At 37.4% G+C, this 20407-nt stretch overlaps 1 protein-coding gene across 19 annotated transcripts in view; it reads left to right on the forward strand.

Moving 5' to 3' along the window:
• Positions 1 to 20407, forward strand: part of LOC139140510 (tyrosine-protein phosphatase non-receptor type 4-like) — an 88048-nt gene that overhangs the window by 52195 nt on the left and 15446 nt on the right. For 4 of the 19 annotated variants that reach the window (XM_070709820.1, XM_070709819.1, XM_070709815.1 and 1 more), the window contains 9 exons: positions 569 to 621; positions 2409 to 2529; positions 7198 to 7351; positions 8215 to 8229; positions 12615 to 12767; positions 15677 to 15694; positions 19086 to 19252; positions 19679 to 19867; positions 20235 to 20297. In XM_070709820.1, coding sequence (XP_070565921.1) covers positions 569 to 621; positions 2409 to 2529; positions 7198 to 7351; positions 8215 to 8229; positions 12615 to 12767; positions 15677 to 15694; positions 19086 to 19252; positions 19679 to 19867; positions 20235 to 20297 — 933 coding nt within the window. The remainder of the gene's footprint in view (positions 1 to 568; positions 622 to 2408; positions 2530 to 7197; positions 7352 to 8214; positions 8230 to 12614; positions 12768 to 15676; positions 15695 to 19085; positions 19253 to 19678; positions 19868 to 20234; positions 20298 to 20407) is intronic. The other 15 variants (XM_070709829.1, XM_070709832.1, XM_070709824.1 and 12 more) reach the window with 6 other exon arrangements.

Consider the following 20407-nt stretch of genomic DNA (forward strand, 5'->3'; position numbering starts at 1 on the left):
TAGATCCAGCAGTTACTCTAAACCATCTGGGTTATGTCCTGTACATATCAAACAGCAGGAGATAAAGAAGTTACAGGGTAGTTTTGGGAAGTTGGGGTCAGATAGGCGCCTTCCTGGATAAAAGTGGCTAATACTGTGGATTATACACCAACCTTTGGTAACTGTGTGTACAGATATGGGATCTGGCTGGTTTTAGTGAGTGCCCAGTAAAAAGGATACTCTACCTGCATTGTAATGAGAGTTGTGTGAATGTTTTCATAATTTGAATGCCAAGATAAATGTGACTCACTTTTAGGTGATGGTGAAATGTATAGACACAGACGTTGAAGAAATACATAGTGTTATCAAATGGAGAAATGTGTGATTTGTGTATCATAGTTTGAAGAGTTTATGCAGATATTTTAAAACGTTATCAGAATGACAAATTGACTGTTAGGAAAGCTGTGCATATGGTATAAACTGAAAGCACAAATGAACTTTGGCTTTAAAGAAGTATTTATAAAATGTACTCTGATGCCTGATTTCCTCGGCAATAAACTTTAACTTCAATTTTGTTTTCTGTTCCCAGGTTACTTTGTTCATATCACACTGGTGCACTGCTCGCATCCTACTCTGTCCAAGGTAAGTAGACTGGTTTACCATGCAGGTCATAGGTCATAGGTCACAGGTTAGCAGGTTTAGGAGGTCATCAACATATTGAATATGTAAATTAGGAGAGAAAATTTCGTGAAAGTTACAAGTACACGTGCATCCAATATATATGTATTTCATAATGTGTTTGGTCAACCACGAGGTAAAGCACACAAAATGAAACACATTTTGTCGCAGACGTTCAGTTTAATGACAGGTACTATTAACATTGTTGTCATCAGCTTGTCTTTTAATGTAGCAGTGACATTAGAGGGAAAGTGTACTTAAGATTTTACAGAAAGCCATTTTGTATGCAGAGTGTGGTGAGCCCCATTAGTTTCCACCCACTCAAAATGGTGTGTGTCTGTCCTTGCATGAGTAACTGCTCACATCAGGCATGGAAATTTTGTCTTGAGTGACACACTTCCAGAGTTGACCAAGTGCGGTTTGAGAGTGTTGTCGGCGTGTTCATAGAAAAAGCTGACTCCTGTGCCAGACTTGAGAAGTAATATTTTAGCTCACGAGTCATTATCATATCGTTTGAAATCAAGGATGTGAAATAAGATCAGAATCTGAAAGATATTCTCCCACGGGAATTCCACATCCTTGTGTGTGAATTGCATGATGATATCTCTCACTTTATTAATACTTGTGTGATAGTATGTATTTTGTTTGAGTGTAACATCCGACTGGATGGACAACTGTTATTGTGACTTTGACGGATGTCTTCTTCCTGCTTGTTCAATATTAGAAATTGATTGATTGAAAGCATCTGCAGGCATTTCCTGGCAGTTCTGATGAAATTCTTGTGATCAGATGCTTTGGTTTTCCTAATAGCCTGCGTCTACTGACAGAAATTTATTTTCTTTTAAAGTGTGTGTTTACCGGTGTTTAGAATTGATTGTGAAGTCACCAAGTTTTATATAGAGTGTTGTGATTTTCCCTTGAGGCTCTCGGAGAATGGTACTCAATTTTAGATTTGATGCCTCTATTGCTGTCTTTTATGCATTTGGATCTAGATAGACCACATCTTGGCAGTGTTTTCGGTCAGTCTGGATCATCGTGAAAAATTTTACTATTAGGCGGAAGTAGTTATTAAGTATCATACAAGCCCTCTAGCTGTTCACCAGAGCTATTTATGTGTTGAAGGACATTTCCCGTATCCATGGAGACCTGGCGTGGTCGGATTACGCACTCAATTCAGAGTGAAATGACAAGGTGGTGTTGTACAGCTCTAAAACAACTCTGATTCTTTTTTGAATCCAAATTTGAACCAGCATCAAAAGAAAGCATCCTGGAACATTCTGATTCTTATGTTAGATTTCAAGGAGCAAATTTTGTTGTTTTCAATAGACATATCACAGATATTTTTGACTTATTTACTTATAAGATTTGTGCAAAAATTTGCATAAAAGATGTGTGCACGTCACTAGTTTGTCTTTTCTTGGCACAGGGCTGTGTCCAGGATGTGTTATTACACAAGATCTAATACTGTAATGTTGACATAGATATTTTTAACTTTCATCAAACTTTGAGGATATCAGTCTGTTTCATGCCAGGGTTTCATGCAGGATGTTGACCACTTGAAGACTCACGTGACAGAAATCTCCTGAAGTTGGCATGTTTGTCAAATATGCAATTATGAAATCTTTAAACTTGGGGTATTTTGTAGTTTTACCGTATTTCTGGCAAAATCTCAGCTGTCCTCCTAAAGTGTTTGTCACATTGATGTCGTTGTTGAGGTTATGTTTAGTTTATACATTTTTATTTTTGTACAGCCGAAACGGGTGATTATGACCCAGAAGAACACAAACCGGGATATCTTGTAGATATGAGGTTTATACCCAACCAAACAGAAGACTTTGAGAAGGAAGTGGCGGAGTTACATAAAAAGCATGTGTAAGTGTACAGTTCAAACGCATTCTCCTCATTTTGTGCTTGTATATTTCATGTAATTGCAGTATGGAATGCTTGCTGGTCTTTGAACCATCAGTCCTTCAAGGACATTTGATACACAATTGTTATTTTTATGTACATTTTACTGTCAAATTTTTGTTGATTTTCAATACTGTTGAAAAAAAATCAATATCTATAGTATATAAATGTAAAAACACACACACACACACACACACACACACACACACACACACACACTGAAGATGTGGTTATTTAGAAAAAGTAATATGGCCATGATGGCTTAACTCTACTGGTAGATACAGCGTAAATTTTACACTTTCTATCAAACCTAAGGTAGAGGCATTCTTGCTGTCCAGTAAAGCATAAATAATCTAATGTAAATTAAATTAGTTTTCATTTAATAATGTGTCTTTTGTAATATTATGAAGTGTTGAGAAATCTCAAGTTGGTACATATCCAGTTAGAGCTGGAGTGATAACATTACCCACAATGCATCAGTCATCTTTTCTTTTTATTTCCATGATTGACCTAGCTTGACCAGTAGGATTTCTGTCAAAATAATAGGATTACTGATAGATGATCTGGTCTTGCTATCTGATAACGATCCTGCTTTTTTCTGTCAGATTTGTAGTTTTTTTTATGTGTCATATTATGAAATGCTATCAGTTAAAATAGGTAATTTGTACATACCTTGCATTTACCTTCATGATTTCTGTCTGATACGGTATGCTGATATTAATCTGTATGTGTGCTTCAGGCAATGTAATCGTAAAAAATCAACTCTCTCATTTTCTTGACAGAATCTTCATTTTCTGATTTTTCATAAAAATTCTTCCCAAAGATTAGAAATGAACTCTCTGTGTCCCCGATGGAGTTTGAATTCCCATATTCACATTTAAATTTTGCTTGCATGTGAAAATAACTCAAAAATTTCAACAGAATTGTGGATCTGTGGCAATGAGTTTTCTTCATGTTGAGTACAGGAAGAGCATTTTAAAAATTACTAAAGCAAAAATTTAATTTTGGCCGTTGGTGGATCATAAGGAATGATCTGTTAAACAATATATCTTTTATTGAAGGCAAGGCATATACAAAACAACACATATCACTGGACTCAAACAGGTTCTGTTTGGCCATTGCCATGTATATGCCATTCAGGCTCAACAGACCCAGTAAACGATAGGTATCCATGCAGACTTTATAGGGTAATGGCAATGAACGGAGGGTGAAGATGGAGAATCTGTAATTTCATCACGTTGTTGTGTTGTACTTTTGAGTAATGAAAATGTCAAGTCAACATCAAGTTAGCATATAATGTGTAAACAGAATTCTTTATTAGATACTGATATAGATATGCGTGTATTGCTTCATATATCATACTGGATTAGCAGTTTGGTTTTACACAGAGATTGAGAACAGCGTGGAACCTTGCCCTTGCTGGCGTGTAGGATTCCATTCAAAGGGAAATCTTTTGGCTGTCTTGATGGTAGCAATTGTTTTGTAGAGACACCTCTCGCCCTGGATTTTGGTGTATTTTTATTGCAGACATTATCCAGGGTGCGTTACCCCCCACGCTGGCTGACAGTTTACCGAACATGACCGGTGAAAAACGTTATAGTGTAGGCAGTGAGGGAAATTTCTGAGTTGCTGTGTTTATCGTGACATCAATAACTCAAAAAGTGATGGAGGCATACAATTTTCACAGCGTTAAGTTGTATCACGTCAACGTGACATTTTCTCCTGCTGTATCTAGGCAACGGTGATTTTTCTTCAACTTCTCCCAGTAACCTGTTGGACTTCGCTCACATGTTTCTTCTCATTCCTCCTGCAGCAGCCTTTTCTCCCTTTCACTGGCACAGCCAAGGAAACTCCTCCGTGATAAATTATTTCATCAGATATTTCAATAAACCCTTGCCCCAGGTTATCTCAGTGGCTACATTGGCAGTTCTTTGTCAAAACAACTGTATTGTGTTTTTCAAATCAGAGAACAGATTCATTTGAGTTATAGTTCAGGAATAAAAATTGACCATGCACACTTAGCGCAAATAAGCAGCCTTTCCATGTCACTGCAGTGTAATAAAGGTGCAGGAAAGCATGAAGGTTACCGCTTATTTCGTACACAATTTCCTTCCCGTATGGATTAGTTCCAGACAACCACTTGAGGGATGATGCTCTCTGATTGACTGAGTATCAAAAATTTGCATGTTAATTTTCCCTGGAGAGCCAGATGGGTCAACTACCTGGGAGCGGTGGTTGATAAATTTGCATATTACCCTTTCCAATACTAACATGACAGGTCAATGACCTGGGATAAATTTGCATGAAATGCTGCGCAGTGGGACAAGACGGCATGATTTCCATTGATTAATTGATTTCAGGGAATTTGCTTTAAGTTTTGTCACAGTAGAGCGAGACAGGTCAATGTTCCTCTATGCACTCTGATTAATTTGCATATTGCACCCATCCAATGACAACATGACAGTTCAATATTCCTCCCTTATTAGTTATTTCTAATATGTCTCCCATCCAATGAGAGGTTGGCCCCTCATCACCCATTGGTTGATTGCTCCTATCAATTAGAACAAGATAAGTCTATTGCCTTCAGTAGATTTGCATGATGATACCCACCATATAGTGGCCAGGTAGGATTAAGTAGGTTGGTGAGTGTGACTGGTCTGTTACTTTTCTTACAATACCATCCAATTAGGACATGAGGGGTCAGTGACCTCTGACAGAGGTTGCACAGAATGTGGTTCAATTGGAACAAGATGGGTTGATGGCGTGATCTGTTGAACTGACAGGAGGTACTGACTGTCCAATTAGAATTCGATAAGTCAAGGATTGTCACTTGTGTTACACGGAATACCATCCAATTAGAGTGGAGTGAGCTAATGGCATTGATTGATTGGTAAAATTTGAACGTACGTGTAATACTGCCTAATTACTACAAGTCACACATAATTGATCAAACGATGTTTAATTTTTGTGGAACGTTAATCTGAGTAACAAAATGAAATCTGTTCATGACGTACACGTAATTTAAATGAAAAATTGTTCTCACAGTAATGACTTGATGCTGTGTTTGATCGGTGCAAGCAAAAATAATGTCAGGCTAGACTATTTGTCCACTCATTCATGATATATCTTCAAATCATTTATAGGATTGCCACGAGTAAGCTACAAGTATCTGGTCCAGCCCTATTGAACATGTTAAATGTTATTGGATCATTGATACTTTGGATCATGAAATGGAGAAAAAGGCAGCAGAATAAAAAATTGAAAGAAAATGATAAAATAAAAAAAATTCTTTCATGGTGAAAACCAAAATACTTTTATATTTGTACTTGGTTAATGACAGTATCAGTCTTTGAATGTATTTCTTCTTCTTTGATGTGTTCAACAAAATCCTCACCTCTGAGTGTTCTCAAACATACAGCCATCATACAACCTAGCTAAATGATTCACAATGTCATATCACAGCCATCACACAACCTATCTAGATCATTCATGATATCATATCAGTAAAATCAACAAGCTCTTTATATTACGCTGCCTTCTCTTGATACCCATAAAGTGGCAAAAAGTAAGCGAAGGTGTTTTGCAGTGAGTGTTACATTAACTTCTTACTGAGATGGTTAAAAAAAACAAAAAATATAAAAAGTGAGAAAATGGCATCACTTTAATATATGTTAAGGTCCGGCCAAGAAGCAAATTTCTTATTTTGTAGCGGTGTAGTAATTTCTTCTTCTCTCACTCTGCAAAGAGGGCTGACACAAGCTGATGTGAATTATAACTGCTTTGTCAAAGTCAAACAGTTGAACAAGTACGACGTACATTATCAGTACACCAGGGTATACTTATTGTTTTACAATCTCCCTACAGTGGGCAGAAACCAGTGGACAAGGAAAAAAAATCCATGTCGCCGTTATCAAAAAATTTCTCTCGTTCATTGCAGTTGGTAGACACCAACATACACAGAAGAAAATCATACCCTTATTAGGACAAACATTTCTTTTATGTCATCCCTTTTACACAGTACATTTACCAATGATTTTGACGATGAGATACAGCTGGATATTGATACACAACCTAATTAGGTTTGTCAGTTTGCTCCCGAATTTACCCTTTTTGTGGTCAACTTTTACAACTTTGCGCCAACATCAGACAGACTAAAACAGCAGGTGACGCAGCAAGATGTCTGTAAACTAATTTACTATGTAGTTACAGCAGCTATCAGTTTCAATGGTGACACACGCAGAGACTGGTTGCCAAGTTTTACAAGCAGTTCAAAGTAAAGTTTGTTCATTTTACACATCACTCTATTATTTTTGAAGTCATGAACTTTATTGATATTCAACTACAAAGAACACTGTCCTCTGAGTCTAAATTTGCAGTAACGTCGTTCTTTTACCACCTCTCCGTGAATTTGAACTGCTTGTAAAACTTGGCAACCAGTCTCTGTGTGTGTCACCATTGAAACTGATAGCTGCTGTAAAGATATAAACATACATAAATGTAAGTGAGCAGACTACAGCAGATGCAGAAAAAATCATGTCCTTTGTCTCTCCTTCCACTAGACAGACACCAGCAGACAGCGAAAAAAACCATCTACTTATCACAAAATTTCTTTTTTTCTGTCACCTCTTACAGTGGGCAGACACCAGCAGACGCCGAATACAACTACTTAGACAAAGCCAAACGGTTAGAGATGTATGGCGTAGATTTACACTATGCCAGGGTAAGGATAAGCACCGACATGGATGTGCTGCTTGAAATCCTTGGCCTAGGTAGCCGTGCACTGCTGGTAATGTAATGCTTCCACTAACCTTCCATTTTCCATATTCCCCGTGATTCACATAATTGTTTGGTTTTTTTTCATGACACATTTGTCAAGTCTCTCTTTTTTTTTGTGTCTGAGTTGAATTCTTTGCAAGTGTTTTTCTTTTTATACTGAAGACGTGTGTCAGTTTATCTGTTGCCCAGTTCTTGTTAGAAATGAGGTTAGTTCTGTACCTTAGCTGCTCCTTGTAGTTCGTTGTTTTAGTGTACTTACAGTCAATGAAGTGTACCCGATCAATAATTGTAAGCTTTGTGTCTCAATTTCTTTTATCCTATTAATTTTTATATAGTTCAATAATTGGCATATTGTTGTAATTATCCGTAGTCAAATGTTTGTGTTATAAATTTCCTTACGTAAGATATGCTTAAGATATGCTTTTCCTTTAATTTTTCTTTTGTTGTTGTTGACATGTTTTTGTTATTCTGATGTGCATGTAAGGAGCTGGTGTGATATAGTTTACGTACTGGAAATGTTGCATCGTACAGCTGTGGCTTTCGTGGTGCTTTTACTCGTTTTCTTTCTCTCCTGCCTGGCTTCTGCTCTTTCTCTTCTGTGCACAACTTAAATCCAGCCAGCAATTGAGTAAAAAAATGAATGAAAATATTTACGAAAACTTTTTTTGAGAATTCAATTTTTGTTTGTGTAAGTTTGTGATTGATTGATTGAATTGGTTATGCACTGACGTTTGGTTGGCATTTCAGCTGTAAACCTTCTAACCTAATAATCCCATAATGCATCATTCTTGGGAATCCCAGGATGCATTGTTCTTTTGGAAGCTCTAGCTCACAGGGTGTTGTGTTTACTTTTTGTTTCTTGCATATTGCCAGAATGTGGACTTTGCGGTTGGTTTTTTCTGAAGTTTGTTGTTTTTTATACATCTCTCATTTTCTTACCCCTTCCATTGATACCTTCCACGGACAGACCTAACACTGCATCCCATGCATGGCTATCTAAATGTGCATTTCAAGTGCTTGGTGTTCAATTGAAAGTAACGGCTTGGAAGAGCTATCAGTGGAAACAGCATAAAGATATGAATATCATTCGTGGTATTGAAATTTTCTGCAATAACAATCAGTCTATATAAGATTCATATCAGATCAGCTCAAGATATGAAAAATATGTTGGTTCCATGATGATTTATCGTGCAAATCCTTGGTGAATAATTTTTCCAAAAGATTACAATTTGCAGATATGATGAAACGCCTCTGTTTTCTGTACTTTTTTCTGACTGTTGTTTCTGCATAGCTGTGCTCTTCCTTGCCGTGTCAATCTGAAGCACCGTTTTCAAGACATGTATTAACCAAATATTACTAACCGATATCATTTACCATAATCCACAGCACAGTAGAGGTAACAGCCATAAAAGAGTTTTTTTCAGAAATGATAGTAAAAGCTACCAACATTTAGTTGATTTATTTTATGTATCTCCTAAGGGGATAATTAATGATCGAACTTTGGGAACAGACTTTAAGCTCAGTCTTTTGTCAGTATACTTTATCTATATCAACATGACCCCTCTCAGACGAGGTTCAGGCATGCCATTGCAAAATATGGGTGAAGGCAAAATGCTGATACGACCAAGTTTAATTTACAGTACCGTCAAATACGCAATAATCAGACAAATTTCCAGAAGCAAAGCTGCTCCGGCTCTTCAAACTTACCAGGAAGCACCATTTACAGGCAATTTGCCTAGAAACTGATGACAAGCCGTGTTTGAAATCGCAAAGTGTTTGTTTTGCAAAGCCTTTTGACAAATTATGATTGCTAAGACTATAATTTTACTACATGAGAGTGCCAAATATTCATCATTGAAGTGTTTATTCAACTGCTTTCTTCAAACCTCATATTGCTCCTTGACATTTTTCTTGGCACTGATAAATAGATGGCCAACACAGAGTATAAAAAACTGATGAAAAAAAAAGAAATAGAAAAGGGCATTTCCTGTGAATGCAAACATCAGAAGGTTGTCGGATGCTAATCTTAAAATCTCATTTGGCTATTGATAAAAGTCGTGCAGTTTGATGCCAAAATTTAAGTACAGGAATCGAAACTTTCCTTGAGATGGTCAGAGATGCCCCGAAGACATTTATCATATGCCTGTTAGTCCCCACGGACACCGTCCGGGGGGACTTATAGGTTTGGTCATGTCCGTGCGTGCGTCCGTGCGTGCGTGTGTGCGTCCGTCCGTGCGTCCGTCCGTTCACGCAGATATCTCAGAGACGCCTGGAGCGATTTCGTTCAAACTTGGTACAAGGATAGTACCCTACCTCATACAGATGCACATCGATTTGTTTCACAATGCAATCAAATTTGGCCGTGTTAGAGGACTTTTTAGTTTTCACCTCCATAGACTCCCATGTATAAGGCAGTGCATAGACTTCCATGTATAAGGCAGTCCATAGACTCCCATGTATAAGGCGGTCCATAGACTCCCATGTATAAGGCAGTCCGTGGACTTCCATGTATAAGGCAGTCCATAGACTCCCAAGGCAGTCCATAGACTCCCATGTATAAGGCAGTCCATAGTCTCCCATGTATAAGGCAGTCCATAGACTCCCATATAAGGCCAAGAAAAATAAAAATTTTAGTTTCCCATCGTATTCATATTGCAAAAAGGATGCAGTTACACAGTTTTTAGTCCCCAAAGATAAAGTCAAGGGGGCTTTTAGATTGGGTCATGTCCGTCCGTGAGTCCATCCATGAGTCCATCCGTTCACGCAGATATCTCAGACACTTTGACAAAATGTCACGTGACCTCGGTGACCTTTGACCTCAAATATACATATTTGTCCATAACTCAGTAACCACAAGTGCTACACCCTTCATATTTGGTATGATGGGACACCTTATGACGCCACATATTGTACCTCATTAATTATGTGCATATCTAATTTTGAGCGAGCCAATAGAGCTAGAGGTCTGATTTTTGGTATATAGGGATAACTTAGCACTACAATTTTTTTGACAAAATGTCATGTGACCTCGGTGACCTTTGACCTCAAATATACATATTTGTCCATAACTCAGGAACCACAAGTGGTACACCCTTCATATATGGTATGATGGGACAGCTTATGACGCCACATATTATACCTCATCAATTATGCGCATATCTAATTTTGAGCGAGCCAATAGAGCTAGAGGTCTGATTTTTGGTATATAGGGATAACTTAGCAATACAATTTTTTTGACAAAATGTCATGTGACCTCGGTGACCTTTGACCTCAAATATACATATTTGTCCATAACTCAGTAACCACAAGTGCTACACCCTTCATATATGGTATGATGGGACACCTTATGACGCCACATATTGTAGCTCATTAGTTATGTGCATATCTAATTTGGAGCGAGTCAATAGAGCTAGAGGTCTGATTTTTGGTATATAGGGATAACTTAGCACTACAATTTTTTTGACAAAATGTCACATGACCTCGATGACCTTTGACCTCAAATATACATATTTGTCCATAACTCAGGAACCACAAGTGGTACACCCTTCATATATGGTATGATGGACAGCTTATGACGCCACATATTGTACCTCATTAATTATGCGCATATCTAATTTTGAGCGAGCCAATAGAGCTAGAGGTCTGATTTTTGGTGTATAGGAATAACTTAGCACTACAATTTTTTGAACAAAATGTCACGTGACCTCGGTGACCTTTGACCTCAAATATACATATTTGTCCATAACTCAGTAACCACAAGTGCTACACCCTTCATGTATGGTATGATGGAACAGCTTATAACGCCACATATTGTACCTCATTAATTATGCACATATCTAATTTTGAGCAAGCAAATAGAGCTTGAGGTCTGATTTTTGGTATATAGGGATAACTTAGCACTACAATTTTTTTGACAAAATGTCATGTGACCTCGGTGACCTTTGACCTCAAATATACATATTTGTCCATAACTCAGGAACCACAAGTGGTACACCCTTCATATATGGTATGATGGGACAGCTTATGACGCCACATATTGTACCTCATCAATTATGCGCATATCTAATTTTGAGCGAGCCAATAGAGCTAGAGGTCTGATTTTTGTATATAGGGATAACTTAGCACTACAATTTTTTTGACAAAATGTCACATGACCTCAATGACCTTTGACCTCAAATATACATATTTGTCCATTACTCAGGAACCACAAGTGGTACACCCTTCATATATGGTATGATGGGAGACCTTATGATGCTTCATACTGTACCTCATTAATTATGCATATATCTAATTCTGAGCAAACCCATAGAGCTGGATGTCTGTCATACATATGCACATAGATTTGTTCTGTGATACGATCCAATAAGGCCGCCATGTGGCCATTTTATTACGATTCTTTCATGTCCTGAACTACAGCTCAGACATGTATCAAGCAAATTTTATTCAAAAGTATTTTTATCACAGACCTAATGAAGAGGACTCTATCCTCTCTGAGGACCTGTAATCAAAGTACCCATTAACAAGTGGGGACTGTGTCATCAACGATGACTTGTTGAAGAAGTATTATCAGTATATTATTAATCATTACACACAGCTGATCAAAAAAATTGAACATCTCACCAAGTGTCCGTAATTTTGAGAATTGTTCTCACACAATTTTTTTGAGATGGTTTATTTTAGTTGTATATATAATAATAATTGTCAAAATAGATTAGATTCGCCATCCCATATTTTATCACTATCATGATCAAAACATTACCATAGAACCCATAGAATATTAAAGCTTACCACGCACAAGATTGTAGATATAGAGTTTTATCTGTAATGACTTAAAATACACAGTTTCTCGATCAAAGACACAAGACTGTTGCCAGTTGCAAGATAGCCACTTCTCTTTCCGTCCTTGCCCTCAGTACGGAAAGTATTTGGGTAAACGCAAGGACAGGGATAGAGGATTATTTCCGTAATTGGATGCTTGGAAGTGATGAGCATCAAGTTTTATGATTGTACGAGCCTCAGTCTCTTGTTGCCTGTCAGATATATTTGATCTTGGGTGACCCTAATCAAATATTTGAATTTAAAGTGAAGGTGAGTCTGGTGATTTTGGAATTTGCAACTGCCTTTGGTCTATGTTTTCTAGCGCACACACAAAACATTATTTTGTGCTTTTCTGTGTTATTTTTTCCGATCACTAAACTTCTGTGATTTTCGTTTTATTCTTTATTTTTCCCCCTCCTTTCCTGTCGCTGTTACTCACATTTCCCTACTCACAGGACCAAAGTAATATTGAAATTCAGCTGGGTGTGACGTCGGCTGGTTTGGTAGTGTTTCAAAATAACATGAAAATCAACACCTTTTCCTGGGCAAAGATTGTCAAAATTTCTTTCAAAAGGCGCCAGTTTTTTATCCAACTCAGAAGAGAGCTGGTGAGTGATTACATCCAACGTCAGAGCCAATTTCCATTTCCTTGTTTCTCAAAGCAGTCCGTGTCTGATGGATGTGCTCAAGTCTAAATGATAGTTTTGCTAATCACTGAAGTCTTAATGTTTGTCAGTGATTATTGTGTGTACTTGTATGTGTGTCTGTCTGTCTATTGCAGAGTTCATGCCAGTGTGTCTGGTATATATGTGTGACACAATAGTTTAATTGCAGGATCAAATCTTTAAAATGCAGTGCTAGTGATGAGTATGTGTCTGTGTATCTGTGCATGTCTGTCTGTCTGTCTGTCGGTCTGTCTATCTGCCGAGTACATGTCAGTTATTTGTATTGTGATGAATGACAGTATATTAGTTGTTCAGTGCTTGTATCACTGGATGAAAACGGCAGAGATACTCCTCACACACCTTACTACGAAACGGTGAAGTCCATCCAAAGCAAAAGAGATTGAGAATAAAAAAATGTGTAGCATTCAAACGACTAACTATATTCACTGTTATCACCAGAGGGAAGCAGGGTTATATTTCATCAGAGAGAAATATATCTCATATTTACAGAGATCTTATTCAAATCAGAAGATAAAAAATACCTATAAAAGTATGATAATGCAAATTACCTATAGCAAGGTACAAACAACGAGTTTGCATAACAGTGAAGGGATATTAATCTGAATTTTTAACATTCATCCGAGTCAACTCTTTGGGGAAAGTGTATGTCTGATTCAGTAGAAAGCCTCTAGTCTGAGATATTCAGTGTGTTTACTAGCGTAGGTCTTGAGGGACAGATGGAAAGTCAAATTTGTCACCACGGCAACCAAGAACACTTGAAGATGAAGGATGAGGGAACAAGAAAAAGCCAGGAAGGCGTTTATGTTCCGTAACCAGGATGAAAGTGTGTCGTTCCATGAATCAAAAACAGCAAGGCAATGACTAATTTTTCCAAGGTGTTAGGAAACCATGATTATTGGTCAGTTTTTATAAAACCAAGAAATGGAGGCTGCTCAGAAACTGAATCCTGAGTGTGGCAGTAAACATTGTGCTGATGGAGTATTTGTCTGACTAGTAAACTCCCATGTGAACAGTATACTAAATCCATAGACAAACAAACTTGTCCCATTGACTGAGCAAAAAATCCTGTGTTAGCAAAAAAAAAAAAAAGCAATACATGTTCTCGGTCACAAAAGGTAGTTTGTTACATGGACGGTTCCTGTTGGATATTTTGCGTTGAGAGGGAGTGACAGACATGCAGTGAGGTCTCCCAAGGTGGCAGACACCAGATCAGAAAATATTAATTTTCAACTTAAACAGAACTACATTGTTCAGGTATACCAGTACTATCCAAAATGAAGTTGTGAAAACTTCCTGAAAAAGGCTTTTTGTTCAGAAATGCTCCCGTTCTGAGAATAAATACAAAGGTGTCATTTATGTTTGGGTACAATTGAAATTTCAGTCTGGCAAGCTTTGCTGTTTATATTTTATTGTTCATATTAAATTCTGTCAATAATAACTGTAGCCCCTACGATTTCATTTCCTAATATTACAGCTGCATTTCTCTATCATACGGTATATTGTACTGGTGTGTATTCAATCTGTGTAAGCAAGCCTTGTTCATGATTAATGGGCACTGCTAATGTTAATGAGTGAATTCAATGTAAGTGTGGCCCACACATCATATGCTTTTATAAAGTGTTTGTCAGGGGGTAGGGGGGATGATTTCATTGTAGTTCAGCTTGTAAAGTCACAATGGAATGTTGTTTTGTATCAGCAAATGCTGAAAAAAAAAAAAAAAAATCAAAGGTTACAATTGCTTTTCCTTTGAGTTGCCTGGCTGTGTAAAAGAATCAGTCTGAACGTGATTGGGACTGGCAACCTGAACTGATTATTCAGATGTGAATCAGTTGGCTGCAATTATGGCAATTGGAAATATGAAATATGTCTGGTCATATGAAAATGTGATAAAGCCATAAGACGTCTGTCAGCTACTCATTGTGCTATTTCTTTAATCTTTAATTTTGTCCTTGTATTTGTGTTGCCTGTAATTCTTTTTGTGTATGCTCTATATTGCTGTGTGTTTGTGTCTAATGTGCATTTTCCAATATATTTGCATGTTTGATGTCTGCTATTGCCTGTGTCTTGAAGAGCTTTGTGTTAAAGTTGAACATGTAAAGTAAAGACACCTCAGTTTTTTCCCCTCGATTATCAGTGCTTGAGGTGGAGGACATTTTCCTTCTGTTTATAAAATATTTTATTATTTATTTGTTTTCTCAATGAAAGCAAGTTTAAATGTCGATTAGTTGACTATTAATTCAATAAAATGGCAAAGGCAATAAAATTGCTGTGTTTTCTGTAAAATATGGGAATTGTTATTCCCTTCTGTAAGTAACTGGGAAAATCTGCTTGAAAGAAACATTTAAGAACATTACTGATGAAAACTAATACACTAATCGAGTCGTTATGTTCAAGTGAAAAATGCTTTGTGATATTAAAATCTGATAAATGATCGTGTTTGTTCCGTAAACTGACATCTGTTATTACATATAAAAGTTGAAATTGACGAGGTGAACCTGTACATATGCATGACTTGGTGTGCATGTCTGACTGGCACTGATGCACCAATGCATCATGGGTAACCAACATGACCCAGCATGACCTGTGTCAAGGTTTATACCTGACAACAAGCATGATAATCAAAAAGGACATGTATTTACATATCTTGATGTCTTACTCTAAGTTGTCTTTCTGCTCATCTTTTTTTTTTGTCTATCTCACAAAAAAAATTTCACATGCACCAAAAATAAAATCCGCTTCACCATGACCACTTCTCACTGTCGTCTCTTCATCTCTGTGCATCCAAATGTGGAATCGGGGGTTGCCATGACAACACTGCATGACGGTTTCAGATGCAGGAAATGCTTCAGGTGTGTTACGAGATCATCAACTTGAATTTACCGTTTTTTTTCTTTGACCCTCACAGCACCAGACAGTAACTGCCAGCTGTCTGGTCTCATGCAGACACATGACACAAACAAGCACTAATGGAGCAGCTCTACTAAAAAAACTGTATTGAAATAATGCTTATTAACTAAAAGTACACCTACCTGAACAAACCATAAGACAGCACGTAATGTAGAATATAGTAGATGTTTATGATAGCCGTAGACTATTTTAGTATCAGCTATAAAATCACATGGATACTGGTAGTTATAATTTTTATTTGACTATTTTTCAAGCGTTTACAGCCTCATGAAAAGGCCATTGGTGAATTTAGTGCTGGTTTGAAACTCAACATAGACAGTCAATCATGTCTTTTTTGTGATCAGCAAAACTTGTGTTGTACATATGTTTGGATTACATTTGAATGTGAATATTCCGATGTTCTGATGAAAATTTTGATATGGTTTTTCATGATAGAAGTAAGTTTAAACAACGATGCATTTTTTTCATGACTTTTCAACAAAAATCAGAAAAGAGTTATCAAAAATCTGCATGACAAATTTTGCTTTCCCTCTCCCCTCTAAAGTGTTGCATGTTGTAATTTGTGAATGTCGAGCACATTGTTGTTGTTGTTTTTGCTTTTTTGCCATATCTGTGTTCGTGTGTTGGTGCATTTCATGTGTCTTTCCTCACCACTTCCTTCCTGCATGTTATGCCCATGTCTATCCCGTCTGCAGTTAATTTGAGCTGTCAATGACCTTTCACACCAAGGTCAATCTACCAAAGTCAACTTTACCAGCAGTCGTGCTATCTTTTTGTGTCTGGATGTGAGAAATACGGGTGAGCTTTGTGTAGTTCAAACACAAAAAGATAGCAGATGGAAAAGTGAAATTTTGCTGATGTCATATGATACTGTTCGACAGAAAAATATATTCAGTACTTCCAAAATGATCCTCAGGCAAAGAAGAAATTTGATTGAAAAGATATTGCATACAACACCTTTCCACCATGTTATGACTATCGCATGAAATCGTGGAAATGCAATAATGTATGGTTTTAATATGTTAAATCGTCTGCCAATTGCTGCTTATCAGGGAATCAGGAATGCCAATAATTGAGTTTCTGTACCTTTTACACTCTCCAAAAATATTTGCACATCTTTCATTTATTGTATTGCAAAGAGCTTATACTTTAAACAGTGTAAATTTATAGTTTCTAAGATGCCAGGTGACTGTGAATTGTAGAAATTACAGTAAGTTGACTTGCAAGTAGGTAGTAAAAGTGTGATTGCCCTATAGTTGATACTTTACTCTTCTGGCCTAGGTTTGAACCATGTGTGTGTATATCATTGCTTTTCATTATGCTGCCAACGTTTCATTACCCAAAACCTTGTTTCTAACTTTTCTCCCAATATTGATTGTGTGCAAGTTATAAATAATGTCACCCTTTCATAGCTATTGTCAGCTCGTTAATATAAGTGCTGTAATTGCTCCCACCACAATTTTGGTGCAACATTTTTACTAATTTTTATGAATTTTTCGGTAAATTTTTGATAATGTTTAGACCAAATGGACATCACATTTCATTGGCTATAGTTTGTTATCAAAATTTTGACAAAAATCTGAAAAAAATTGACTGGAGTATATTTTCGAAAGGTGACAAAAATTGACTTTGGCGCTCAAAGGGTTAATATAAATGATATGTAATGGAAAAATTTGATGAATGAATCACTGCTATAACACTGCATGCCTGATTTTCCATCATTTTCGATAAAGCCGTATTGAGAATACGTTGCTTTTGTTGTAAACCTTTCTTCTCAGACAGAGCCGATGGCCATGGAAGGGTGACGTAAAATAAAGAAAGATTGAATGCTATTTAGTTAAGATAAAGGAAATGATAAAGTTAACCACTCAAAGGGACAAAAGGATTCATATCTGAGTCTCAGCTCATGTGTTGTTCCACATAGCAGGTGATGTGTTATTCTGTGGACTAAAACATGCCAAGTCTCAAGGCTGTCAGAACTTACTACTTACTTGTAATACATCAGGCTCTTGACGACGTAATTCTTGGCGTACACAGGAAATTAAAGGGAAGCTTCAGCGTGTCATGTAAAACTCCAGTTCTATTTTGTATACCTGTTTGTATTTAGTTCACATTTTGCAAATCTGTGTTTTCTGTCAAATTCCAAATCTTGAGAAACATGTTGCTCATTTTTTCGCCACATCAGGAATATGTGTTTTCTGTCAAATTCCAAATCTTGAGAAACATGTTGCTCATTTTTTCGCCACATCAGGAATATGCATTGCTGAAATCACCAAAACCGATACAGTCTGAACGGCCAAAAAAAAAAACAACGATGAACACGCAAAGGTTGAAACATTTTCGGCTCTAAATCTGATTTAAACCAGATTTATACAGGGCCTAGATGTTATCTGACAACTGACCGCTCGTCCTGTTGGCAGAACACTCCTTGATTACAAAGCTGATAAAAATGAGATAAAAATGATCATTTTGTCCCTTTGATGTACTGTATTATAATTAAATCTCTATTAGTGCAAGATGTGAGGTATAATGATATTCAAATATGCAGATTACATTAATGAGCTTTGTTTCGGTATTAAAATTCTATGCTAATGACCCTTAATCAATGTGGAATATTCATGTACCTGGGATCTTGCATTGTAAATCTGTAGCAGCTAACATGCTTATGCAGCTTAAAGTGATAAACAAGATCCAGATAATGATAGAGATACATTTCATCCTTCCATCCTTCTCAAACTGTGTGTAGTTCCAACCTCTCTATTGAGAACAATAGGGCTGTACCAAAAGTTAGGGATCAAGGATCAAGTGTTATCTTCATTATACATATTATGCTTCTGTCAGTGCATAGGCATTTTGTCAACTACTTCTCGAGTAACTATCTTTTAAATAAAGCCCCTTTCTTGCTCAGCAAAGGGCATGCAGCAACAGTCAGTGTTTCAAAGTACTGTTTCCATGTGTAGGAAGAATGTCTGTAACTTTTGAAGATATTTTGAGTATTTTTGTTTGAGACCACCAACACATTTCTGTAATCTCCTCCCAAAGTGTCAACCTTTCCTAAGCAACGGATTGTGAACACTGAATCCTAGTCCCGATTCAATTATAGTCATCAACAATTAAGTTGGACGTGACATGCACTCAAGTTGTGTCGACAAGATGAACATTAATTAAAAAACAGAAAAAAGATCACAAAGTTACAGATTATGCAGCTGTAAACTGAAATTCTAGATGGACAAGATATAACTATATATCACAGGTCGTATTATCCAATTCTTTGGTTTGCTCATGACAGAGATGAGAATTTCATATCTCTGTTTGCATGGTTTACACCAACAGAGCGACACCAGGGAGCATGTGATAGGCTTCAATATGGGCAGCTACAGATCCTGCAAGAACCTGTGGAAGTCTTGCGTGGAGCACCACACGTTTTTCAGGCTCACCGAGCCAAAGCCATCCAACAAACGGAAAATGCTTTTTCAGCTCGGCTCAAAATTTCGATTCAGGTAAGTTGGGATGCCTCTACATCCAAGTTTCCATTCTGTGAGATAGAGATCAGTTCTGCTGCTGCTCCCCGTGGACTCTTGCTTTCCTTCATTATTCATGACAGTAATATCGTTTTACCTCAAAGGTGTCTGCCATGTGTCGATTCGTGTGGAAGATCTGATTATTTTGGCAGTGTTTTGTATTTCAGCACCTGATAAGCTTAATAAGTCATACGTTACTTGTGTCCCTTTTAATCTGGCCATCAAGGGTAATTCTTGGTCGCTAGGCTGTTGGCACGGCTGTTGTCATGGCAACTGATGCTCTTAAGCGTCTTCAGGGCAAGGCGGGCAGCTTTTGCGTTTCTCAAGAAAATGATATTAGACAGTTCACAGAATGATCCATCGATTACACAATCAACCGGTTGCAACTGTGCATTTTCTTGACAGCGGAAGGACTGAGTATCAGACGGTGGAAGAAAGTAAGAGGAGGATAGCAAACAGAGACCGGGATTTCTCTCGGTCACCGAGTAAAAGATTTGCCAGGCGGACGATAGCGTCGGTACATGACATTGGCCGAGAGGACAGCAATGGACAGCCATTCAGAGGAGCTTATTTAAAACCACTATCCCAAAACCAGTAAGTGATTGCTTTTACTCTCCCCATCAATTGATCAGAGTGTGGTCAGTGATACCTGTGTACCAGATGAATAGGCTGTATTGTGTACACCATGAAAAACAAAAGTGGAGGGAATCTAGGTGAATGTAAACATAAAGGCAAAAATGTGCCTTAATTTCTTGTTTTTAGTAACATCACAGAAACAGTATATTCACTTATTCAAAGTAAAAACTGGAAAATCAACAGAAACGACATTCACTAAGACAGACATGCATAGAGGCACACAGTCTCTGATGATACCATAAGCGTTCTAGTGTGCTGGATAGATAGAGTGCCCTGTGTACTGAATTGGTCGGACTTTGTTCAAAGAATCCTTTTTCCATTTCAGTAAAAGTATGTACAGTAGCTTTGATGGTAGGATACCTCCGACAACGTCTCCCAAACGAGCATGGTAAGTGCATCCATGGGTTTTATGCACATTAACACCTGTCACTGGTACCGCCCTTTGCTCCTTTCCCTTCAGAAAGGGGCTCATATATTGACGTGGCATGCATTGGTATG

Source organism: Ptychodera flava, chromosome 9 (genome assembly GCF_041260155.1).
Source record: "Ptychodera flava strain L36383 chromosome 9, AS_Pfla_20210202, whole genome shotgun sequence".
NCBI lineage: Eukaryota > Metazoa > Hemichordata > Enteropneusta > Ptychoderidae > Ptychodera > Ptychodera flava.